Source organism: Anomaloglossus baeobatrachus, chromosome 1 (assembly GCF_048569485.1).
Source record: "Anomaloglossus baeobatrachus isolate aAnoBae1 chromosome 1, aAnoBae1.hap1, whole genome shotgun sequence".
Lineage (NCBI taxonomy): Eukaryota > Metazoa > Chordata > Amphibia > Anura > Aromobatidae > Anomaloglossus > Anomaloglossus baeobatrachus.
The window spans coordinates 614065460-614092814 of NC_134353.1; the positions used below are offsets into that span (position 1 = coordinate 614065460).

The 27355-nt window shown below is 46.9% G+C and overlaps 1 protein-coding gene across 4 annotated transcripts in view; it reads right to left on the bottom strand.

Annotated features, from left to right (window-relative positions):
* The window catches only part of PTCH1 (patched 1), a 133011-nt gene that overhangs the window by 102372 nt on the left and 3284 nt on the right, over window positions 1-27355 (bottom strand). For 2 of the 4 annotated variants that reach the window (XM_075318677.1, XM_075318668.1), the window contains exons 1-2: window positions 8578-9424; window positions 3761-3953 (exon numbers count right to left, since the gene is read on the bottom strand). In XM_075318677.1, coding sequence (XP_075174792.1) covers window positions 3761-3953; window positions 8578-8763 — 379 coding nt within the window. In that variant the 5' untranslated portion in view covers window positions 8764-9424. Of the gene's footprint in view, window positions 1-3760; window positions 3954-8577; window positions 9427-27355 lie in introns of those variants that run through there. The other 2 variants (XM_075318694.1, XM_075318686.1) reach the window with 2 other exon arrangements.

The window sequence follows — 27355 nt, forward strand, 5'->3', positions numbered from 1 at the left end:
CATCCCAGCCTTCCCCAGGATCAGCCTCTCTCCTCCCAGCCTCCTCCAGCACGCCGTGCTCCTCTGCCGACACTCACAGATCCGATCACATACACTCACACACACACACACCCGATCGCATACACTCACACACACCCGATCGCATACACTCACACACACCCGATCGCATACACTCACACACACCCGATCGCATACACTCACGCACACACACATTGACGATATTGCACATACGCGCTCACACTCACAACATCCGGAGATACCACATGCTTCTGGCCATGTGATCCTCCGGCAGGTCCTGGAAGCTCCCAGCACAGTATCGCCGCCGAGAAGCAAGCGATATCCCAGGATGTTGTGAGTGTGTGGATGCGATGTGATGTGTGTGTGATGTGTGTGTGAGAGTGAGTGTGATCTGATGTGTGTGTGTGTGTATGTGTGCTGTTATGTGTGTGCGTGTGTGTATGTTCCGCCGCTGCAGGACCTTGATGCGCTGGTAACTATGCTACCATAGTTACCAGCGTATCTCGCCCCCCGCTCGCACGGGAGCCCACACCAGCATACGCCGGCCAGCCCCAGCAATGCGAGGGTATGTGTCGGCTGGTTTGGCGGCGTACGCTGATGTGGGCTCCCGGGGGTACAGTACTCACCTGGGAGTCGTGGGTCCGTGACCGTGTCGGTTCCGGGAATGCGTGGGGGGGGGGCAGGGCCAGAGCTAGCGTGCATTGCGTGAGGGGCGCGGGGCGTGGCCGACTTGCCAATGCCTGCAGGGTGCCGGGGCGAGAGGCCAATCTGTGGGGGGGGCGGAGCCTGGGCGAGCGGCCGGCCAATCCATGTGAGGGCGCAGCCTGGGCAAGCGACCAATCCGTGCGGGGGGCGGGGCCATGGCGAGCCCAGCGGCCAATCAGCTTTGTGTCACCGTAAGGACACAATTTTGGAGCAAGACAGACAGACAGACAGACAGAATAAGGCAATTATATATATATATAGATACCTAGATGCCCTAATTAGCAGTTGAAAATACTTTATTTGTGAACTGTGCTCTCTATGAAACTTCACATACAGTTTCCAAATACATGGATATTAATCTCCATAGATGTTGCTAATACCGTTTTAGTACACCGTCTACTCAAAAAGGAATTTTCCCAAATATTGTACGTTTCAAAGACTATTCGCACAGCTGTGACACCACTAGGTTAAACCTGGCAGTAAAATATCCACATAGTATTGGCATGCCTCCACCACTATATACAGTGTAGCACATTCAGCTTTTGTTTGACCAATGAATCTAAAAACCTTATATGGAAGAAATCCATGGAAAAGAGAAATAGCCAAACGCACACCATCACCTGGCTGTTATGGGTGAGAAAAACATTAGAGAATCGGCAATTTTTCCACTGATATTTATCCTTACTGGTTGCCAAAAGACGACAGCGTTGGAACTGACGTCCACAAATTACTTGGGTGCTACTTGAGAGGGGAAATCCCAAACAACACTTTGCATGGCCATGTAATACTGATTAAATAGAGGTGGTATTAATACAGTTAATTTAAAGGGAACCAACCTTCAGGATTCTCATATATAAAGTAAAGCCAGTGCTATACTGGCACTAGGATGCTGAATGTAAGCATAGCCTTTCCTCTGAGATTGGAGGTTTTATTTTAGAACAAATGTGTAAGTAAAGTTCCAGCAATGCACTGCTATTTGATTGACAGGTGCAACAGGAAGGAAATATTTGGGTCAGGTCTTGCTATCTATTCCCGCCCCTGTCTGACTGCCTGGCCTTCCTCCCCTTGTCGCAGTCATAAATGTTAATTCCGACGCATGCAGACAGACAGGGACGGAAATGGATATCAAGATCCGACCCACAAATTCCCTTCCTGTTGCACCTGTCAATCAACTATCAGTGCATTGCTGGAACTTTACTTGCACATATTTCTGAAATAAAACATCCAATCTCAGAACAAAAGTTATGGTTACATTCAGCATCCTAGAGACGGTATAGCACTGGCTTTACTTTATATATGAAAATTCTGATGGTTGGTTCTCTTTAAGATGCCAACTAATTTAGGAGCCTATGGAGCAATGTGATCCTGATTTTATGCCAGAGAAAAGCCAACAATCATAAATTGGGACGATAAGACTGCCAAATGAGTAAAACCATTTTCTTAGAGCTTAAAGATCCTGTCCCAATATGTAGAAGGTGTAATAATAATAATATTAGCAAATACCTCCAATTAGACATGTAGTATAATTCTCCTGATACAGCCATGTTGCTAACCTCATGTACAGGGCATTACAGCTTAGGTATCCATGGTTACCAGCACAAGCAACTAACTAAGGCCCCTTTCACACGTCAGTGATTCTGGGACGTTTGTGCTTTTTTTTTAAACGTACCAGAATCACTGACATGCGCAGACCCATTATAATGAATGGGTCTGCTCACATGTCAGTGATTTTTCACTGCACGTGTCTCCGTGCGGCGTACCCGCGTGTGCGTGATTGCCGCACGGAGACATGTCCATTTTTTTCTGGCATCACTGATGTCCCACGGACCACGCAGTGGTGTGGTCCGTGAAACACGTGCCAGAAAAAAACGTGCTTTTAAAATAATAAACATTTTAACTGACCCGGCTTCAGCCGCGCTCTCTGCAGCCCGTGCAGCCTGCCGCTTCTAAGCTGGCTGATTACTGTCGCGCATATTAATGATGCACGACACAGCCGACCCGGAAGCAGCTGCTGCAGGGGTCAGCGCCGGCCGGATGCTGCACCGCGGGAGCGATCAGCACCATGGACAGCGGGAGCGCGCACAGGTGAGTTGATTACTAAGTGCAATCACGGGCCACGGAGAACGGAGCCCGGATTGCACTTAGACAACCCACGTGTGCCGTAATTCACGGCACACGCAGGGACATGTGCGTGTTTTACACGGCAGTGAAAAACGTCTGTGTTTTTCACTGACGTGTGAAACGGGCCTAACTGTCACTATATGAATGGACATAACCATGGATACCTAAGCTGCAATGCCCTGCACATCAGGTAAGAGATATGGCTATATCAGGAGAACTATACTACATTTCTAATTGAACGTGGTTGTTAATATTATTAATATTACACCTACTACATATTGGGGCAGGATCTTGGATATGGGAATACCCCTTTAACATTTATGTCCTCATAGCATGCCATCTGAACCAAAGGAGGTGAAGAATGGCATTGATAGTCAAAACAATAGAAAAGCCAGTCTCTATATCTTTCATATTTTATATTCTGTTCCATTAAAAGTGAAGCATAAAATATTGTAAAGCACAACATAAAACACAAAATACTGCCTGCACATAGAAACAACATATAAAGCTGTATTAATCATTGCAAAAACACGAGAAAGTCAACTAGCAACATAAATATATGAATCTTCCTTTGCTATGGGGACACCATGTATTTGAAGGATTACACTCCTATTTTACCTTGAGACATATGTTGCACAATTCCACCCTCTTGAAGTAAAACTTGAAATCTTTCCAACATAGGACCACACACAAGACTCTACAGGTTGCATTGTGCACGATTTCTTGCTAGAGGCCTTCCCAGCAAAACAACTAGTTAATATCATATTAAATACCCACTTTGATATGGATGGCAACACGTTAAAACAAATACTAACTACGTGTGAGACCAAGGACCATTAGCTGCAACATGCTTACAAAACAAGCAAACAGTAGACACAGAGCACCATATAGTGGCACATAAAAAAGGTTCTCTTACCTTCAACCCAAAGCTCCTCCACATTAGTCTCTAGATTCGCTGCTCGTAATCCCACCGCAAAAGCACCAAATATCAAGAGGCCCACAACCAAAAATTTTCCGCAGTTTTTTTGTATGTAGCAACCAAGTTTAAATAACAGTCTTTGAAACATCGCTCTGAGCCATAGAGGTGCTTTCCTGCCCGTGGCTTTCCCCTAAAAAAAGAAAAAAACGAGATGTAATTGACTGTCAGACAAAGCTTCTAAGGTGACATTTGTCTCATCAGTCATGACTAAACATACATTCTTCACATCAAGTCAAGTATACAGTGTGTCCACGCATATCCTGTCCACAGCCATTAACTTGAGAATAGCGGCAGCTATAGGCATAGAAGTAGTGTCTAGGTATAGTAAAGTAGCCATGCGGTATGCAATGAAACCACCTATAGCTCCATCTGGTGGAAAACAACGGAGTTAGCATTTTTATCTCGAAAACAGAACGAGATAGAGAAAAAAAATGAATTAAAAAATTGTAGGGCATCATCAATTCAATACGAATCAACACCTTGCATACAGAAATGCTATGATATGAAACCAATGATCCCCAAAACATGGAATGCTTGTCACGCATATGGCGCTCATTTAACTTTGATGCTCAAAGTGGCCACCGTCAGCTGCAATGCACATCTGGACTCTGGACAGCATACTGTATCTTGCTGCACGTTGTGCAATATGGTAGGTGACACGTTTGCACAAGCATCTGTGATACGTCGTCGTAGGTCCTGCAATGTTGTTGGAGGGGTCGCATACACCTGCTGTTTGATGTGACCTCACAGAAAGAAGTCCAATGGGGTCAGGTGAGGTGAGCGTGGAGGCCACTCTACGCACCCACCATGCCCAATGACTTGTAGGAGGGTCTCCATGAGGTATCGCTTCACGTCCGCAGCCTTGTGAGTTTTACACATTCTAATCATAGCATTTCTGTATGCAAGGTGTCAATTCATATTGAATTGATGATGCCCTACAATTTTTTAATTCACTTTTTTTCTCTATCTCGTTCCGTTTTCGAGATAAAAATGCTAACTCCACTAGGTGGTGCTATAGGTGGTTTCATTGCGTATCGCATAGATACTTTACTATACCTAGACACCACTTCTATGCCTATAACTGCCGCCGTTCTCAAGTTAATGGCGGTGGATAGAAAATGGGTGGACACACTGTATAGGACCAGCACTGCAGCAGGGTATAACTACTACAGCATCATGTCGTACAATAGCCATTGATAATGAGGAGTTTGTTTTCACTGTACCATACATAATAGGGTATAATATGGCATCAGATGGCACTATGATAGCATAGCCTTGGGAAAGGTAGTCATGTCTTACCAAACCTTTATTCCAGGTTAGCATAAGTCAATTCAACTGTTGAAGCCTTCAGCAGGTCATCTATTCCTACTGAATAGGAAAGAAGGCCTTAGGTGGTCGAAACAGTGATTGTTGTATTTTCCCTACACTGACATCTCGCGGTGGACATCATGGCCACCCAGCTGGAGACTGGCACTATTTCAGTTTGGTTCTGCCACCCTGGACATTTAGTAAACCAATTGATTGACCATTTCTATTGTTTTCTGGCAGCAATTTATATTTATAGACCTATAGGTACAACTGTTTTCTGTAAACAGATTTTAAACCTGGGCACTTCACATACCTCCTCTAACACCTCTGGTTGTTTGGAGGACTATCAATCTATGCATGTGGTTACCACCGCTGCTTTATTGCTATTGTATTTGATTTAAAAAGGATTTTCTCCCGAAATTTCACAATACAAATTACATACATCATCAAATGCACAAGGTAAGGGATTAAAATTAAAAATGGCTGTTTAATCCTGACATTAAAATGACAATTTTATGAAAATCCACATCTTAATATCAGCCAAGTAAACTTTCAAAATCGATTATACAGCCATTCTATCATTCATTTTCAAAGCACACCAGTAAGCAAACACAAAGGTTTATTAGTCAAAAGAAATCTATCTAATGATGTACGCAGCAGAAATCTGGGGATAAGTTCTGCTGAGAACTGATTACTAGCTAGGTCAGATCCTACAAGAACACAGTGGAAGTCCTGGAAAGCATGTTTCCCCATTAGCAGCAGCTCTCTCTATTGACTATACACGTGGTTACAATGTACAGACACATGGACTAGTAGTAATGTCCACAGAGACGTTGTGAATGAAGAAGCAGATCGGCCCTATGGAGCCCACAACAACATTAGTGAACGGAAGAGGCCAGCCACATGGTCTATCCTTGTTAGGAGTAAAAGGGGGGACTGTTCCCTGCAGCAGGCACACTGGCAATATAAACAGGATGCATGCAGGCGGGTATACACAACCTGTGCGCAGACGGAGCAGACCCCTTCTCACTTCTATATGTATCATTACAGTTTGGCTCTCCCATCCTGGATATTGCCAAATAGAGGTGGTCCAGAAATACAGATGAATACATTACTAAGACAGGCATACACTGCAGTGGTCCACCCTACTCTCCAGGGCTGGATTTATGAATGGTGTAGGAGCACTGCTACATTCTATTCTGGGCACTGGTGGCTGCTTACCTCTGCAGATCTACTACCCAGTGCACGATCCCTACAGCTCTAGTACCCAGTGTACAATCCTTACAGCGCTAGTACCCAGTGCACGATCCCTACAGCGCTAGTACCCAGTGTACAATCCTTACAGCGCTAGTACCCAGTGCACGCTCCCTACAGCTGTAGTACCCAGTGCACGCTCCCTACAGCTGTAGTACCCAGTGCACGCTCCCTACAGCTCTAGTACCCAGTGCACGCTCCCTACAGCTCTAGTACCCAGTGCACGCTCCCTACAGCTCTAGTACCCAGTGCACGCTCACTACAGCTGTAGTACCCAGTGCACGCTCCCTACAGCTGTAGTACCCAGTGCACGCTCCCTACAGCTGTAGTACCCAGTGCACGCTCCCTACAGCTCTAGTACCCAGTGCACGCTCCCTACAGCGCTAGTACCCAGTGCACGCTCCCTACAGCTCTAGTACCCAGTGCACGCTCCCTACAGCGCTAGTACCCAGTGCACGCTCCCTACAGCTCTAGTACCCAGTGCACGCTTTCTACAGCGCTAGTACCCAGTGCACGATCCTTACAGATCTAGAACCCAGTTCACAATCCCTACAGTTCTAGTACCTAGTGTTCGATCCCTACAGCTCTAATACCCAGTGTACAATCCCTACAGCTCTAGTGTACATAGTGCCCGATCTCTACACCTCTAGTACATTGTGCCTGATCCCTACAGCTTTATAATGCAGTGCACAGTCCCTACAGCGCTAGTACCCAGTGCATGATCCCTACAGCTCTATTACATAGTATACAATCCCTACAGCTCTAGTATCTAGTACACAATCCCTGCAGCTCTAGTACATAGTATATGATCCCTACAACTCGAATATCTACTGCATGATCCCTAAAAAGCTCTAGTACCCAATGCACAATCCCTACAGCTCTTGTGCCCAGTGCACAATCCTTACATGTCAATTGCCCAGTGCACAATCCTTACATGTCAATTGCCCAGTGCACAATCCCTACATGTCTAGTGCCTAGTGCACGATCCCTTTAGGTCTAGTATCTAGTGCACAATCCCTTTAGGTCTAGTGTCCAGTGCACAATCCCTTTAGGTCTAGTGCCCAGTGCACGATCCCTTTAGGTCTAGTGTCCAGTGCACAATCCCTTTAGGTCTAGTGCCCAGTGCACGATCCCTTTAGGTCTAGTGCCCAGTGCACAATCCCTTTAGGTCTACTGCCCAGTGCACAATCCCTTTAAGTCTACTGCCCAGTGCACAATCCCTATAGGTCTAGTGCCCAGTGCACAATCCCTTTAGGTCTAGTGCCCAATTCACGATCCCTACAGGTCTAGCACCAAGTGCACGATCCCTTCAGCTCTAGTACATAGTGCAATCTCTATAGCTCTAGTACATAGTGCACGATCCCTACAGCTCTAATACCCAGTTCACAATCCCTACTGCTCTACTACCCAGTACACAATCCCTACTGCTCTACTACCCAGTGCATACTCCGTACAGCTGTATTACCCAGTGCACAATTAGTACTGCTCTAGTACATAGTGCACGATCCCTACAGCTTTAGCATAGTGCCCAATCCCTACAGCTCTTGCACATAGTGCCCGATCCCTACAGCTCTAGTACCCAGTTCCCAATCCCTACAGCTGTAATACCCAGTGCACGGTCCCTACAGCTAATACATAGTGCACAATCCCTACAGCTCAAGTACGTAAAGTATGTAGTACACAATCCCTACATTTCTAGTATAGTACACAATCCTTACAGCTCTAGTACCCAATTCAATCCTTACACAGCTCTAGTAGATAGTGCACAATTCCTACAGCTATAGTACTTAGTGCAAGATACCTACAGCTCTAGTAGATAGTATACGATCCCTTCAGCAGTAGTACATAGTGCAAGATCCCGACAGCTCTAGTAGATAGTATACCATCCCTACAGCTCTAGCACATAGTGCACAATCCCTACAGCTGTTGTACATAGTGAAAGATCCCTACAGTTCTAGTAGATAGTATACGATCCCTACAACTCTAGTACATTGTGTACGATCATTACAGTTCTAATATAGTGCAAGATCCCTACACTCTAGTACATAGTATACGATCCCTACAGCTCTAGTACATAGTGCACAATCCCTACAGCTCTAGTATCCAGTGCACCCTCCTGCGACATCCTGACCTCTATAACACTACTATTTAAGCACTCTCATTAACCCCCTAGGAACCAAAGCACACTTCACCTCTGAGATCTGCTGGAGGGCGAACGTCGCATCACAGTAGCTCGGCCGCTGAAGATAGTCCAGGTCAGGCGGCCCTGTAGTCCTGTGATGAGGGTCTCTGTTGCGCCCCCTCCTCCTGGCTACCCTCGGCCGGGCAGCTGGCTCCCCACTGCCCTGTGGCTCAGTAGCATAGGCAGCCAGGGCCATATTGTGGCCGCGTTGTGGCCGTAGCTCTTGCGACTTTTGCACTCCGCTTTGCCCCTAAGGTTTAGCTGGGTCGTGATGGGGGAGGAAAGGCTTGTTGTTCCTTGGCTGGCACAGCTCGCGTCTTCATGCTTCTCCAGGCGAGGTGGTGGAGGGCGGCGAGTCACACTTTGCGCCTTCCATCCCCACATTTCGCGATCCGGAGGTCTGAGCCGCTTCCCACATTCAGAGAGTGTTTGTTTATGTGTGGAAGGTGGAGAGGGGGAGCCGTGGAGCTCCTGTACTCGCTCCCAGCACACTAGTCCGCAGAGATCCCGGCACAGAGGAACATGGAAGCAGCTAATCCCGCATTGCACTCTGTGCACCGCCTGGCAGCCAGTCCAGCTCTCCCAGCGCGCAGTCTGGGTCCCACTTGTCCAGGGCTGTACACGATGGAGAGTAGCCGGGGACGCGAGTCTTCTCTGCCCACTGACGAGTCCTCCGTGTATAGCAGGCAGTGATCACGGCTCTCCACAATGCACCCGGTGCAGAGCAGCAACCCGATCCGTAGCTGGGGCCCTGGGAGACTTGCTCAGCTGCCTGTGCGCTCCGCTCTTTCTCCCTTGCTCTTTCCTTGCTTCAATAGATGAGATGTAGAAGAAGGGGGGAGGGAGAGAAAAACTCGCTCTCTCCATTTGGAGAAAGAGAAAAGGAGGGGAGAATCTGGAGAGAGCCGCCCCCGGGGCTGTCAGATGGCTGGGAATTCGCTCATACCATTGGCTGAAGTGCAGCAAAAAAATACTCAACAAACATGACTATTATTAGCTGCTTAGCAACAGCTCACCAAAGTAGAGGGACCACCCAGGCAGCCGGGGCTTGTGTGTATGTGTGTGAGTGTGTATCTCCAGCTTCAGGGGGAGTCTTAAAGAGAACCAAGCCTTCCTCGCATGCAAGCCGACATTAACAAGCCTTCCCCTCATTTTCCAGGCTGTGCACTTTCCTTCTTCACTCTGTAATCTGGTTTCCTTCTTCTCGTTATTACTTTTTTCAGCTTTCTCCTTTTCTCGGGCTTTACACTTTTCTCCACTCTCCCTGTTCAGTGCCCTGTTTTTCATCTCCTCCATCTTCTCCTTTCTCTTCTTCTTCTTCAGTCTCTTCTCTTTTTCTGCCTTCATACTTTTTTCTTGATCTCTTGCTTGTGAATTACTCTGCTCTACATAAGTCCCTATATTTTTCTTTCTCCATACTGTATAGCTACTTTCCCCTCCAGTTCCTTAGTCTTAACCTTTTCTTCATTATCTCTTTTTTCAGTTCCTGTGCTTATTCTTGCCCATTTCTCCTTCCTCTGTCTTTGTACTTTCTTTTTCCTTGTCTCTTTATCTTTCTTCGAGGTCTAGTGTCTTCCCTAGTCCTTAGTTTCTCTCCTATTTTCTCTAATATTTACACTTGTTTTCCTGTTCTTCTTAATTCTGTATTGTTTTGGTCAGTCTCTTCACCCTTCCTCTTCTCTACTCCCTCCAGTAACTTTGATTTCCCTATTCTCTGCTCTTCCTTTCTCCAGACTCTGATTTTCCTGCCTCTTCACTTTTTGCCTCTTTTCCTTTCATCTGCAGTAATCAATGCTTCTCTGTTTTCTTCCTTTTTCCTCTTTCTCCAGTCTCTTCACTCTCACTTTCCTTCTCTAGTCTCTGCTTTCCTTCTCTGCTCTTCCTTGAGACTCTGATTTTCCTGCCTCTTCACTTTTTGCCTCTTTTCCTTTCATCTGTAGTAATCAATGCTTCTCTGTTTTCTTCCTTTTTCCTCTTTCTCCAGTCTCTTCACTCTCACTTTCCTTCTCTAGTCTCTGCTTTCCTTCTCTGCTCTTCCTTGAGACTCTGATTTTCCTGCCTCTTCACTTTTTGCCTCTTTTCCTTTCATCTGTAGTAATCAATGCGTCTCTGATTTCTTCCTTTTTTCCTCTTTCTCCAGTCTCTTCACTTTCTCTTTCCTTCTCCTCCAGTCTCTGCTTTCCTTCTCTGCTCTTCCTTGAGACTCTGATTTTCCTGCCTCTTCACTTTTTGCCTCTTTTCCTTTCATATGTAGTAATCATTGCTTCTCTATTTTCTTCCTTTTTCTCCAGTCTCTTTACTCTCTCTTATCTTCTCGTCTAGTCTCTGCTTTCCTTCTCTGTTCTCACTTTTCTCTGCTTTCCCTCTCTTCTAGTCTCTCTTCTTTCTCCTCTTTCAACCTCCCTTACTCTCTATAGTTGTCTCTATTTTCACTCTTCTCTATCCTCTTCACTTTGCTTTCCCTTTTCGCAGCATCCCTCTTCTCTGCACAATAGTCTCTGTCCTTCTGTCTCTTCCTCTTTTCTGGTCTCCCTGGTCCTTTTTTTTCTCATTCCCCAGTATAAGCCTTTTGTTTTCCTCTTTTTCTATCCCTACACATATCTTTTACTTTCCACTTCTCTGTCTGCAGTTCTTTCTGTTGTCCCCTCTTCTGAAATCTTTAGATTCTTTTCTCACTTTTTCCTCTTTGTGTCCAGTATCTGAATTTTCCTCAGCATTTTCTTCTCAACTCAGAGCAGCCTTATAGGTCATAGTTATAAACAAAAAAAAACCAGGCCTCGCTAAATAAACACTTTTATGTCAAAGTTACTTTACACGTTCTGTGCCCATCTAGTGGGAACTCTTCAGAGATTCTTTAAAGAGGCGCCTTGGCCCCAAGCTGAAACAAATACTGGGAGGTCCAGCTTGAATTCCCAGGCTTGCACAAATAATGACACAGTGCTTGTGGGAGAAGTACTGGGAAGTGCCAGATTTTTTCTTTCTTTTCTTCTAACATTCCATTTGAAGGGAAATAAAAAGGCACCCGTTCCAAACTAGCCTACAATGATAGCTATCATCACACCAGCCTCACATCTTTTTCTATCAGCAAATATGTAGTAAATGTAACCCCTGATTACCCCCATATAATTCATGGCTGTGACAGTCATCCCGCAGCATGCTATGGGTTAACGACCCACCACACGCTATGCTCTAGAATTCCAATGGAACACATGATAGAGATTTGTGGCAAGGATGTATGCTACAGCAACTATATCCCCCTGTAATATATTATGTATGTATTTTGGTACTGATTCATTGTGCATGTAGTAATGATGTTTTAACTGTTGCAATTCCAAATCATTCAGATGGGGTTTTTTCCGATTAGTATTCCTTGAAAGAATTGCGATACTTTCCGTCATAAAGTAAATAGTTTTTTTTCTCTAGGCTATCATCTATAATTTTATGTTAACCTACATAAGGTTTTAACTATGCATCAGAAGTTACCCGCACAAGTTCACTTGGGCCTCTTGTAGACACAGCTGGCTGCCTCGGAAAAGAATTATTACCTGTCTTTAGTGACACTTTGCAGCAAAATGATGTCACATGAAATTTGAGTAAATGGGAATAAACTATACTAAATATATTACATGCTGACATTTTGAACTGAGGTGAACAATGCCTTAGCCTCCTCCTAGTAAAGTAAGCTTTCTCTCATGCAATGTTTATAGCCAAAGTACATAGCCCTAATACAGATCCATGCTATATGTATCCAGAATATGGCACCCATAGCTTGCTATGGAGCCATAAAGGGCTTCCAACTTCACACAGAGGCATACAGACGGTTTTCTTTTTGCATGAATCTGGGAGAAAAAAAATGTTGGCATACTCCAACACATGCCATGCCAAAGATATTCTCCTCTAAAAACATTGCTTCTTGAGTAAAATGCACCCCTGGTGTCCACAGGTTTATGATCAGGACCAGATGGGATGTACGCGCCAATGTGCAGGGTCTGTGCTCATGGCGATTCCCTGTGCTTGGACCCTTGCAGTAAATGTTTGCCTTTAGCAAAGCCTTCCAAGATTAAGGGGAAATCAATAGGAAGCTTATGCGAAGAGCGTTTAGTGTAAAAAAAGAAAAAAAAAAACTATGAACATACCTTTAAAGTCATTTTTAATATGTATTTAGAATTGGAATCCACTCAAAATGCATCAAAAATATTTTGTGTGAACCTGCCCTAAGGATTATTTCCATTTCAATCAATCTTTCATGGCTGAGATGGGAATAAGGGGTACTTTGCACGCTGCGACATCGATAGCCGATTATAGCGATGCTGAGCGCGATAGTCCCCGCCCCCGTCACAGATGCGATATCTTGTGATAGCTGCCGTAGCGAACATTATCGCTACGGCAGCTTCACACGGACTTACCTGCCCTGCGACTTCGCTCTGGCCGGCAAACCGCCTCCTTCCTAAGGGGGCGAGTTGTGCGGCGTCACAGCAACGTCACACAGCAGGCAGCCAATAGAAGCGGAGGGGCGTAGATGAGCGGGTCGTAAACATCCCGCCCACCTCCTTCCTTCCTCATTGCAGGCGGGACGCAGGTAAGGAGATGTTCCTCGCTCCTGCGGCTTCATACACAGCGATGTGTGCTGCCGCAGGAACGAGGAACAACATCGTACCTGTCGCTGCAGCGAAATTATGGAAATGACCGACACTACACAGATCACCGATTTACGACGCTTTTGCGATCGCTTATCGGTGCATCTAGGTTTTACACGTTGCGACGTCGTTACCGGCGCCGGATGTGCGTCACTTTCGATTTGACCCCGACGAGATCGCAGTAGCGATGTCGTAGCATGCAAAGTACCCCTAAGCCTCGAGCCACACTATGTCCATGCACCCGTCAAGATGGATGCTGAGGCATCCGTCCACAATAGGGACCCATTGTAAAGAAGTGTATACCACATGGCACACATTTCTTTGCAGTAAACAAATGTTACTGGCCATATGCAGGCCAAAAGGTTTTCTTACAGAAAAATGCTCGTTCCCCCATTGACTTCCATTATACTCGAGTACTCAAGTCGCGCCCATTTGAGCGAGTACTGAGCATGGTAGTGCTCCCTCGTCACTACTCCTGATGTGTATCGTTGGCTAGGTGACTAGGGTACATCTAGTCTAACTCCATCCAGGCACCAAATGCTGGATGGGAAGCTACAGCTAAGGCTAGTTTCACACATTTGGCTTTTCGCCGGTTTGACGGATTCAGCGCATGCCAGTACAGTGTATACAGTGCAATGGTAGCGTGACAAGCGCCGTTCACATGCTGTCATGTGACTGGAGCATGTGACCTGGAAGTTGCGGCGCTGCTATTGTACACAGTACTGGCATGCGCCGAATCCATCAAACCGGCGAAAAGCCGGATCTGTAAAACCAGCTGTGGCTGAGCTACACTTTTTTTTCCTGTAACTCCCACAGAAATGAATGGGAGTTCAGGAAACACTAGCACAATGACAGCTGATCTGGATATTTCCATGGTCCCATCAACACAGGTTGGCTTGACAATAGGATGGACTTATTTCTCTTTCAGCCAAGAAAGGCTGGGATGAGAATGGTAATGACTCCAGTGGGACAGCCGTTCACAGAGGACCAAAATGCCCCCTGTTGTAAAGCTCATCCACATGCTGCCGAAATTGACGTGTCGAGGACTTTGAAATCGGCAGCAAGTCAATTTCTGTGGTGTTTTTTTCACCTTTCCGTGTAGCAGGGTTCAATTCTGAGGTAAATCTGAATCAAAATAGATGTAAAGCCTCAGTCAGACGTCCGATTTTCCGCCTACGAGAAAAATGGACCGGTTTTTGGATCAGTATGGTCTGATTGTTAACAGTTTTTCTTCTACGTTAAAAAAAGGGTCCATCTATATACTTGCATGGCCAATTTTTATCCGACTGTACCGTCTGTGAAAAATCACGAATATGTGAATTACCTCATCCGTGATATGTATAGCACTCGTATGCAAAAATCGGACGTCTGAATGATCACACAAGCAGATTTTGGTGCTTATTTCCAGCCATGTATGGACCCATCCTATTACCACAACTGAGTTACAGCCAAGAGAGGCCCAGGCAACATGGCGCCTAAAGTTATGGTAAAATATTACAAATTCGCAAACATTGAATCCTGGAAAACCCTACTGCACCAATATATTCCTACATGCTGAACTGAAAGCGCCAATATTTGCTAACTAGAAGTCACATTAGGACACATAGAACTTGTTCCTAGCTGCCTGACACGATTTCTAAAAAGCTCTGCAACTTTTTTCCCTCACAAAGCCCTCTGTATGGAGTTGGGCTAAAAGTTGTTCCAGCAGTGAGGCAGTTAACAGCAGCACTGTGTGTGTCCATTGAAAAAAAAAAACCGAAGCGTTGCTGGCGGGGAGGAGGGAGCTGAGGGGACAGGCCTGTGGGAGAGAGAAAAGCCGCCCGACTGGGGCGGGAATTCTGCTGCGTCACGTGACGGACGGGCCCCCTGAGCCAGGCGCGCTCCTCGGTCCGTGCCCGTGCACTCGCTATGGCGTAGTGTGGACATATATGTATAGTACAGGAGCGCTGTGCAGCGGCGCCCGGCACAGGGCGGCCCCCGGAGCGTCCACGTCAGAGGGCACAGCACCGTGTATATGGGCACGCCGCACTGCAGGGGTCCTAGAGCACACGCATGCTGCATGTGCTGCGCGTAAAGAAATACCTCACGAGCCATAGTACATTCCTGAGAGGACACCGTTCACGCCTGACAGGAGCCCTCCTGTACCGTGTATATAGCAGCATGTGCCCAAGCCCCGGCCACCACTGAGCACAGAAGCCTCTGTATATGTCACAGAACTCTTGACCTCCCGCCTGCCATGCTTATTATATAGACTAGAAGCTGAGGCTCCTTAGGACATTATTTTTTTTTTTAGGTCAAAGGCGATGTCCTGTCTAAATCCACAAGTCTGCAGTCACTCTGTGTCGCTCTATGTGACCGCAGACCTGTGAATTCTCACATTGTGCACACTGAGGATTCTGTGGTGTCAGAGCCGGGACCGTCAGTCATGGGTATGCCATATGAATACTACCGGTCAGAATCGGACGACTGTTTCTGCCCTCACGCAATACTCCTGTAGGCCCCCTTCACACGTCCGTGATACACGTGCGTGTTTGGTCCGTTTCCGTATATACCGGAGACACGGCCAAACGTGCACCAATGTTAATCTATGATTGTGGTCACACGTCCGTTATTTCATTATGTCCGTGTGTGCGTGTCCGTGATCCGTATGTGTTTGCGTTTGGCACGGGTGCATGTCCGTTATCTGCACGGAGCACGCACACGTGGACACAATGAAAGTCTATGGGTATGTGCACACACGTTAGTAAACACGTATGCATATACCTATAGTCCGTGTCCGTTTGGTGTTTTTATTTCTAGTGATGTCGGCTATTCTTTCTATTTCTGTGTATGTCCGTCAATCTCCCTGAGTCCGTCGGTCAGTCTCTCTGTCGGTCTCTCTGTCTGTCTGTCCCTCTCTCACAGTCTGTCGGTCAGTTTCCCCCCCTCTCTCATACTTACCGTTCCCCGATCTCCGGCGCAGCGCTGCACGGCATTCACACTGCTGCGGCGGCTTTTACTATTTTGAAAAAGCCGGCCGCCCATTAAACAATCTCCTATTCCCTGCTTTCCCCGCCCACCGGCGCCTATGATTGGTTACAGTGAGACACGCCCCCACGCTGAGTGACAGGTGTCACACTGCACCCAATCACAGCAGCCGGTGGGCGTGTATATACTGTGCAGTAAAATAAATAAATAAATAATTAAAAAAAAACTGCGTGCGGTTCCCCCCAATTTTAATGCCAGCCAGATAAAGCCATACGGCTGAAGGCTGGTATTCTCAGGATGGGGAGCTCCACGTTATGGGGAGCCCTCCACCCTAACAATATCAGTCAGCAGCCGCCCAGAATTGCCGCATACATTATATGCGACAGTTCTGGGGCTGTACCCCCGATTTGCCCTGGTGTTTTGTTAAATCGGGGTAATAAGGAGTTATTGGCAGCCCATAGCTGCCAATAAGTCCTAGATTAATCATGTCAGGCGTCTATGAGACACCCTCCATGATTAATCTGTAAGTTACAGTAAATAAACACACACACACCAGAAAAAATCCTTTATTAGAAATAAAAACACACACACATTCCCTGGTTCACCACTTTAATCATCCCCGAAAAAGCCCTCCATGTCCGGCGTCATCCAGGATGCTCCAGCGTCGCATCCAGCGCTGCTGCATGGAGGTGACAGGAGCTGCAGAAGACACCGCCGCTCCGGTCACCTCCACGCAGCTAATGAAGACAGCCGTGCGATCAGCTGAGCTGTCACAGAGGTTACCCGCTGTCACTGGATCCAGTGTGAATGCCGTGCAGCGCCGGTGATCGGGGATCGGTGAGTATGAGAGAGGGGGGGACACTTCAGTCACTCGGGGGATTAGCGGTCACCGGTGAATCCTTCACAGGTGACCGCTAATCAGTACTCGACACAGACAGAGCCGCGGTATGAGGATGAAGTCGGGTGAAGTTCACCCGAGTTCATTCTCATCGCGCAACTCTGTCTGCTGTCAGCCGACATTTATAAACGACATTGTGCATCACACACACGGACATTACACACGGACATTACACGTACACATACACGTTAATTCCACACGCACACACGGACGTTCTGCACACAAACACGGCTAGCATACGCAATTCACACAGGTGCCACACGGACCATAAAAACGGACACAAAAACGGGACACGGACCCGAAAAACGGCCCGTAACACACGTGCGTGTTTTTCACGGACGTGTGAAGGGGGCCGTACTGAGCGAGGCCGCTCCCATCTAGTCGGATTGTGGCATATCGTATACTTGCAGCCACGAGATCGCTGATTCCCGTAGAATCCTCACAGCGTACAGTGTATGTCATGTGAGGAATCACAAGTTTGCAGTCACTCTATGTGTCACTCTATGACTACAGACTTGTGAGTCCCCACATCACATACACTCTGCACTGTGAGGATCCTCAGGAATGGGCGGTCACGCAATATGAAAACTAAAAGCATCTGACCACTATTTCTGGCCTCACATAACACACTTCCATTGAATGAGGCCGCTCTAGTCAGATTTTGGCATATCGCATGCTCGCGGCCACGTGACCGCTGTTCTAAACGGAGAATCCTCACAGTGTGTATGATGTGAGGATTCACAAGTCTGCAAGTCACATAGAATGTCACATAGAGTAACTACAGACTTGTGAATCTTCACATCATACACTGTGCACTGTGAGGATTCTCAGGTGTTAGAGCCAGGAATGGGAGGTCACAAGTATGCAATATGAATGCTAAGGCCGGCGTCACACTTGCAATTGAAAAAAACGGTCCAATTCTCATTCCGGAGAGTAGGATGAGCTATGTCCGAGTGTTTATCCGTGTGCAATGCGATTGCAATGCGAGTTTGTGATTTTTCTCATGATAGTAGTCCGTGAGCAATCCGTATTCAATCCGTATGTGATCCGTTTTTTTCTCAGCAGCTATTTGTCATTACCGTCATGTACAGGACCATTTACAGTGTTCTGTGCTACATGATAGAATTGTATTTAGAAAAACTGATGTCATTAGGATGGTCTGTGTGCCGTCCGTGTGACATCCATTTTTTCTCGCACCCATAGACTTGCATTGAAGAGACTCGCATGAGAAACGCTAGAAATCGCAGCATGCTGCGTTTTTTTTCTCAGTCCGATTTGGACTGCGAAAAAATAGCAGATGGGAGCTGCCTCATTGATTAACATTGGTTCGAGTGCAATGCGAGATTTTCTCGCATTGCACTCGTGCGAGTCAATCGCAAGTGTGACGCCGGGCTTACAAACAGCATCTGATGACTGTTTCTGGCCTCACATAATACACTTGCATTGAGAAAGGCCGCTCCCTTCGTATTCTGGCATATCACATACGGACACATGACCGCTGTACCTGGCTCTGACATGGGAGAATCCTCACAGTGCACAGATTCACAAGTCTGCAGTCACATAGAGTGTCTCATAGAGTGACTACAGACTTGTGAATCCTAACATCATACACTGTACATTGTTAGGATTCTCTGGTGGCAGGATCGGGAATGGGCGGTCACAAATATGCGATATGAATACTAAGAGCCAGCATCTGACGACTGTTTATGGCTTCACGCATTACACTTGCATTGAGCAAGGCCGTTCCCATCTAGTCGGATTTCGGCATATCGCATACTCGAGGCCATGTGACTGTCGTTCCTGCCTCTGACACCAAATAATCCTCACAGTGCGATGTGAAGATTCACAAGTCTGCAGCCACTTAAAGAATGACTGCAGACTTGTCTTTTTAGACTGAAAAACCTCGTTTAAAGAAACTGTTCACTTTTAGGGAAGAGAGAGAGAGAGAGAGAGAGAGAGAGAGAGAGAGAGAGAGAGAGAGAGAGAGAGAGAGAGAGAGAGAGAGAGAGAGAGAGAGAGAGAGAGAGAGAGAGAGAGAGACACAGCAGGGACCACAGCGATTAATAGAATGAGGCCCGATTTGAGTGGCGCAAAGGTGCACATGTTTAACCTCCAATACAGTCATTATCTAAGGGACTGCCTGAAAAAGCCTAGAACAGCTCTGCTATTTACAGCAGTACCATTGACAATGAAAGGAACAGAGGTTATATGTTCGCAACTCCCAGGATCCAGGGCCTCATTCTTGGGAGCACTGGGGTTTCCTGTAGTCGCAACCCCTGGTATCTATCAGTAAGGCCCCTTTCACACGTCAGTGATTCTGGTACGTTTGTGCTTTTTTTAAACGTACCAGAATCACTGACATACGCAGACCCATTATAATGAATGGGTCTGCTTACACATCAGTGATTTTTCACTGCACGTGTCTCCGTGCGGCGTACCCGCGTGTGCGTGATTGCTGCACGGAGAAATGTCCATTTTTTTCTGGCATCACTGATGTCCCACAGACCACGCAGTGCTGTGATCCGTGAGACACGTGCCAGAAAAAAACGTGTTTTTAAAATAAAAATCATTTTAACTCACCCGGCTCCAGCAACGCTCTGAGCAGCCTGTTCTCCCTGCTGCTTCTGTGCCGGCTCATTACTGTCGTGCATATTCATGATGCACGACACAGCCGACCCGGAAGCAGCTGCTGCGGGGGTCAGCGCCGGCCGGATGCGGCACCGCGGGAGCGATCAGCACCATGGAGAGCGGGAGCGCGCACAGGTGAGTTGATTTCTAAGTGCAATCACGGGCCACGGAGAACGGAGCCCGGATTGCACTTAGACAACCCACGTGTGCCGTAATTCACGGCACACGTAGGGACATGTGCGTGTTTTACACGCCAGTGAAAAACGTCAGTGTTTTTCACTGACGTGTGAAACGGGCCTAAGGGTCCCGTTACACATAGCGACGTACCAGCAATCCCACCAGCGATCCGACCTGGCAGGGATCGCTGTTGAGCTATCAGGCAGATCTCCACAGCAACCAGCCACCAGCGACATGTGTAACGACGGCTCCCTGCACACTCAGAACCGGCACTCGTTTGTCTCACACCGCCAAACACGCCGATGCGTGCTGCACAGCGGGAGACCAACGAGCAAAAAATGGTCCTGATCGTTTTGTCACGATCAGCGACCTCGCAGCAGGGGCCCGTTCGCTGCTGCTTGTCACACACAGCGATACCGCTGGTGAGGACGCTGATACGTCACAAAACCTGTGACGTTTCATCGATCTCACTAGCGATCTTGCTGTGTGTGACGTGGGCTTCAATTATTTTCTATCCAATGGATAGGGAATAATTTACTATATTCAAAGTAAACCTTTAGGCTATGTACACATTTAATCTGCAAAAAACAGAATGTTGGCAGAAAAAATGCTGTGTAAAATAGGTGTCTTTATTGCTTGTGTTTTTGATGCATTCTTACTTGTGTCTTTCCCCATTCATTCACATTTATGAAAAACGCTGAAAGAATGCAAATGCTGCAGATTTGAAAAAACACCTTGAAGGATCAAATCTGCCAGGAGATTTGCAAGGATTTGTGCTAGATTTCAGAAATCTCATTCAATTTGCTGGTAATGTAAAACACTGCTTTTTCCAGTGTAAAAAAGTCAATGTGTGAACAAGCCCTTTAGGGTTGCATTTAAGGGCTCATGCCTCATGCGCACGTTGCAGGGTTTTTTTGCGTTTCTGCAGCGTTTTGAGAAGCAGCATCACATTGTCAAAATGTATGCGTTCTGGTTCCCCTGCAAAGTCTATGAGAATCATGCAAAATCTGTGTGCACAATGCTTTTTGAAACGCAGCGTTTTGATTGTCAAAAATTTGACAAAATCTCTGCGTTTAGAAAAGCAGCATGTCAATTCTTTTGTCCGTTTTGGCAGCGTTCTACACCCATTGAAATCAATGAGTTGTAGAAAAACGCTGCCAAAATGTTAAGCAGTGCGTTTGCACTGCATTTTTGTTGCGATCCGCATGTTTTTTTGACATAAAAAAGCAGGTTTTTCGGTCTCTCTCTTTCTGTCGGTCGGTCTCTCTCTCTCTCTATGTCTCTATCTCTCTCTCTGTCCATGTCGGTCTCTCCCTCCCACCCCTTCTCTCATATTCACCGATCACCGGCGCGGCGCTGCACGGCGTTCAGACTGTGGCGGCTTCTCCTCTTTTGAAAATGCCGACCTCTCATTAATCCCTCTCATATTCCCTGCTTCCCCCGCCCACCGGCGCCTATGATTGGTTGCAGTCAGACACGCCCCCACGCTGAGCGACAGCTGTCTCACTGCAACCAATCACAGCCACCTGTGGGCGTGTCTATATCGAGCAGTAAAGAAAAGAAATAAATAATTTAAAAAAAAAACTACGTGCGGTCCCACCCAATTTTGATACCAGCCAGGGTAAAGCCACACGGCTGAAGGCTGGTATTCTCAGGATGGGGAGCTCCACGTTATGGGGAGCCCCCCAGCTTAACAATATCAGCCAGCAGCCGCCCCGGAATTGCCACATCCATTAGATGCGACAGTCCCGGGACTCTACCCGGCTCATCCCGAATTGCCCTGGTGCGGTGGCAAACGGGGTAATAAGGAGTTAATGGCAGCAGCCCATAGCTGCCACTAAAGGCCGCTTTACACGCTGCAATGTCGCTAGCGAGATCGCTAGCGTGTGTACCCGCCTCCATCGTTTGTGCGTCAGGGGCCAATCGCTCGGACCCATCACACTACTTACCTGCCTAGCGACGTCGCTATGTTGAATGTTATCATCCCTAATCCTCTGCTCTCACAGGTGAACTACTTCCATAGACATCCTGTACAGCCTATTTCCCTCATCCCATAGAAAGTAGGTGCAAGCTTGGCTGAGCTGAGTGTACATACGTGTAGAGTGGCTCAAGAATAGCTGTCATCAAACAAGCAATCGACTGACATCTGCATTCTGCAATTTTCAGATCTGACCAAAATCCTTCATAAAACTGGCTGAAAAATTACGGAAATTTTTTTAAAATTTTTACCACAACTATTTGCTCCACGGCTGTGGAGCTCTTTTGTCAAATAACACTCTGTTCACATCTTCCTCATGGTTTCTGTTTATAAGGAAGACATAACTTAATCCCATTTCGTATAATCAATTAAAACCCGTGATTCCAACGTATTGTTACCTCTCTATAAGTCACTTGTAAGGCCACATCTGGAATATGGGATCCAGTTTTGGGCTCCACATTTTAAAAAGGACATTCAGAAGTTAGAGTCAGTTCAAAGGCGGGCAACTAGACTACTACAAGGAATGGAAGGCTTCCCATATGATGAGAGGTTGAAAAAGATGGATTTGTTTAGCTTAGAAAAAAGACGTCTCAGAGGAGATCTCATTTATATGTATAAATACATGTGTGGTCAATATATAGGACTAGCACATGACTTATTCCTTCCATAGACAATACTAAGGACCAGGGGACATACACTGCGAGTGGAAGAAAAGCGATTTCGGCAGCTAAATAGGAAAGGGTTCTTTACAGTTAGAGCAGTCAGACTGTGGAAAGCCCTACCTCAAGAGGTAGTAATGGCAGATACTATAAGAGCTTTTAAAAAAGGGCTGGATGATTTCCTCAGTACACACAACATTGTTGGTTATAAATGAATAAGTAACAAAATGTATAATTGGTGGACGAAGATTGAATTAGATGGACCTAGGTCTTTTTTTCAAACTATGTAACTATTGTAACTATGTAATAGTATGAAGGATCGCAAGAGCACCTGATGAAACCCATTAACCTCAAATGTGGTCATCGCTACTCTTTACATAAAATATGATAGAATCATAAGGCTACATGCGCACGCTGCTTCTTTTTCGTGTTCACAAACTGCAGCCAAAACTGCAGCCAAAACTGCACCTTGTCAGAGAGAGCCTGGAAATGTCACAAAAAATGTAGGTGCTTTTTTGGTGCATTTTTGCTGCTTTTTTGGTGCGTTTTTGGCTGCAGTTTTGTCAACAATTGTTTCATGTATTTTTCAGTTCAAACAAGCCCATAAAGCTTGTTGAATTGGAAAAAAAAAAAATTAGAAATAAATAAATAATTAAAAAAAACTGGCGTGCGGTCCCCCCCAATTTTAATGCCAGCCAGATAAAGCCATACGGCTGAAGGCTGGTATTCTCAGGATGGGGAGCCCCACGTTATGGGGAGCCCCCCAGCCTAACAATATCAGTCAGCAGCCGCCCAGAATTGCCGCATACATTATATGCGACAGTTCTGGGACTGTACCCGGCTCTTCCCGATTTGCCCTGGTGCGTTGGCAAATCGGGGTAATAAGGAGTTATTGGCAGCCCATAGCTGCCAATAAGTCCTAGATTAATCATGTCAGGCGTCTATGAGACACCCTCCATGATTAATCTGTAAATTACAGTAAATAAAACACACACGCCCGAAAAATCCTTTATTAGAAATAAAAAACACAAACACATTCCCTCATTACCAATTTATTAACCCCGACAAAGCCCTCCATGTCCGGCGTAATCCAGCATGCTCCAGCGTCGCCTCCAGCTCTGCTGCATGGAGGTGACCGGAGAAGCAGCAGACACCGCCGCTCCGGTCACCTCCATGCAGCTAATGAAGACAGCCGCACGATCAGCTGAGCTGTCACCGAGGTTACCCGCGGCCACCGCTGATTCCAGCAGTGGCCGCGAGTAACCTCAGTGACAGCTCAGCTGATCGCGCTACAGCATGGAGCCGGCAGGAGCGTGGAGCCGGCAGGAGCGTGGAGCCGGCAGGAGCGTGGAGCCGGCAGGAGCGTGGAGCCGGCAGGAGTGTGGAGCCCGGGACTTTCAGCGGCGGCGGCGGCGGTGGCAGTGAGAGGGGTCCATCATCTCCCCTGTGCGTGCACGCTGGGGACAGCGGTACTTCGGGGAACACGTGGAGGACGGGACTATCAGCGGCGGCGGCAGCGAGAGGGGGATGGACGTTGGCAGCTGAAAACATTTATTTTTCCCTCTCGCTGCCGCCGCTGCTGATAGTCCCGTCCTCCACATCATCTCCCCTGTGCGTGCACGCTGGGGACAGTGGTACTTCGGGGAACACGTGGAGGACGGGACTATCAGCGGCGGCAGCGAGAGGGAAAAATCAATGTTTTCAGCTGCCAATGTCCATCCCCCTCTCGCTGCCGCTGCTGATAGTCCCGTCCTCCACATCATCTCCCCTGGGGACAGCGGTACTTCGGGGAACACATGGAGGACGGGACGGGACCACTTGCCTGACCTCACTTCCTGACAAATCACCTGCGTTTTTGCTAGCAAAAACGCAGGTAAAAGGCAGGTAAAATGCACCACTTTTGATTAGCATGCATTTTTCCTGCGTTTTTGATGCCCTCATTGATTTCAATGGGTGACAAATGTTGACAAAAACGCAGGAAGAATGAACATGCTGCATTTTTTTTGTCACAAACTTTTGACAAAAAAAAGCTGACAAATAAACTGCAATGTGCGCATGACAAATCTGACTTCTCATAGACTTTGCTGGGAAGTCAAATGTCAGAAAGTTCAGCTGACAAAACTGCAGCCAAAAAAGCAGCAAAAAAGCAGGAAAAAAAGCAGCGTGCGCATGTAGCCTTAGGGAGATTCCTCCGACACAGATGTGAACAGAGCTAAAACAGAACACCAAGTTTCCAACCAGGGTTCTGTACACCCTCTAACCTGGGTAGCTTCCAGTAATAAGAGATGTCACTTTAATTGTAAAGAGGACACTAGTTTCGATGATTATTGTACCCAACGTATAATAATTTAACTAAAAAAAATTAGGTAAAAAACAAACTGTGCTTTAGGCTAAGTTCACATTTCCGCTAAAATGTATCAGTCACAATCCGCTGCTCTTGTAAACAGCGGAATCCGTTTAGCGGATTCCGCTGCTCCCATAGACTTGTATGAGCAGCGGATTGTGACTGATGATGCTGCGTTGCACCCTCCGCCCGACTGATCAGTCGTGGAACGACTGACCGCCGGGCGGGGGGGAACGCAGCATGTAACGTTTTTTGAGCAGCGAGATCCGTCGGATTTCGCTGCGCATGCTCTCTGGCTCCCTGCACACGTCACCAGCTTTGGTTGGTTACCCGATATTTACCCTGGTTACGGTGCAAGGAGCCAGCGCTAAGCGGTGTAGGCCCGTAACCAAGGTAAATATCGGGTAACCAAGGTAAACATCGGGTGCTTTGCTGTTACCCGATATTTAGGCTGGTTACGTGTGCAGGGAGGCCGACACTTCCCCGCTCGGCCCCGCCCCCTCCCGCACTCCGCACATGTATGTACACACACACACACACACACACACCTGTCCCCAGCCATGCAGACAAGCACTGACACCCTCGTCTGGCCCCGCCCCCTGCTCGGCTCCGCCCCCTCCCGCACTTTGCATGTGCACACACACACATACATACATACATGCACATACACACACTCACACATACACTCACCTGTCCCCAGCCATGCAGACCGCAGCACTTCTACTGACATCCTCAGCGCCTGGCCCCGCCCCCCGCTCGGCTCCGCCCCCTCCCGCACTTTGCATGTGCACACACATACATACATACATGCACATACACACACTCACTCACTCACAGATACACTCACCTGTCCCCAGCCATGCAGACCGCAGCACTTCCACTGACATCCTCAGCGCCTGGCCCCGCCCCCCGCTCGGCTCTGCCCCCGAACTCCGCCCCCCGCACACAACGGAATCCGACAAAGAATTCTGTTCTTTGTCATCCGTTGTACAGCGTTGAACAGCGCATCAGTCACATGCGTCAAGCGACGCATGTGACTGATACAAATCAACGGAAATGTGAACTTAGCCTAACTTACAATCCCTGAATCCAGCATTGTGTTTCCATCGCTACCCCATCTCTTGTTTGTCTGTAGGACTGATGTCACATCTACAGCGCTGCAGCCAATAATTGAGCTGAGCGGTACTGCTAATTTACATGGCGCAAGTTGGTGAGTTCAGTGATTGGCTGTAGCGGTGTCGATGTGATGAGAGAGCTGCAGACAAACAACAGAGATTGGTGCAGCAGTGGAGAAACATTGTTGGACACAGTGATAAGTAAAGCACAGTATTTTTTACACTGATCTGTGCCTGGGTACATTAGTTTACTGAAACCAGAAAACTTTTTTTAGGCTATGTGCGCACTAGAAAATGGACTTGTCTTAAGAAAAATCTGTACCCTCTGGCAGAATACCGCACCCGCGTTTTTGCCGTGGTTTGCCGCGGTTTAGCCGCGGTTTTCCCATGAGTTGGTCCCTGCGTTTTTTTACCATTATCTAAGGCAAAAATCGCAGGTACCTGCAGAAAAGAAGTGATCATTCTTTTTGATGCAGAAATTCTGCAGTAAAACCTGTTGGGGAAAATAACGCAGTGTGCGCACAGCATTTTTTTTATCATAGGTTTTGCTGGGGAATGACTGCAGCAAGGTTATGAACATTTTCTGCAGCAAAACATGCAGCAAAACCGCGGCAAATCCGAGGAAAAAAAAAACACAGCGTGTGCACAGGGCCTTACGCACACTGTGAGGATCCACAAGTCTCCAGTCACATATAGGGGTTCCTCAGAAAGGCAATTTCTTCTAAAGTTCCTCAGTGGTAAAAAGAATGGAAATTACTGTCCTTGAAGTCCAACTACAGGAAAAAAAGTCTCCAGTTCCTATACAAGTTGTGGTACAGGAACAATAAATGGTGTCAAAAAGAATAGAAACTGAAGAAGGCCCCTTGAAATGTATCCCCTGACAGAGGGCATGAGTGTCTTTGTTGGCTTCCATTGGGCAGGTATACATTGGTACTCCCTGTTTTCATACTATTCAGGGGACCACCTATAGGGCAGTTTAACTTTTTTTAGCACTACAGCCAATGTGAGACATGCCACAGTGACATAGATCAGAGGTAAATGTCATGAAATTTTCTCTACTAAAATGTTCAATACTGTCTCCAAATTTGTTATTTTTTGTCAATGAAAGAGGTAAATTTTCCATCATTTCACTGTTTAAAAAGGGGCTGATTAACCAAAAATGCATTTGGGTGTTATTCATATTGCTCAATAGTAATGCAGTGTTTGGGGTACATGACACATGCACTCTTAAAGGAGATTTGTGTCAGATTTTACAAAGCAAGGTGATACAAACTCATACATTATAACATGGATCTATTGGACTTGATGAGACTGTTGATGTTGCTTTGAAAAAGCACGGAAAAATGGCAGTATAATCCTCAAAATAAAAATGAGCATTTTATGCG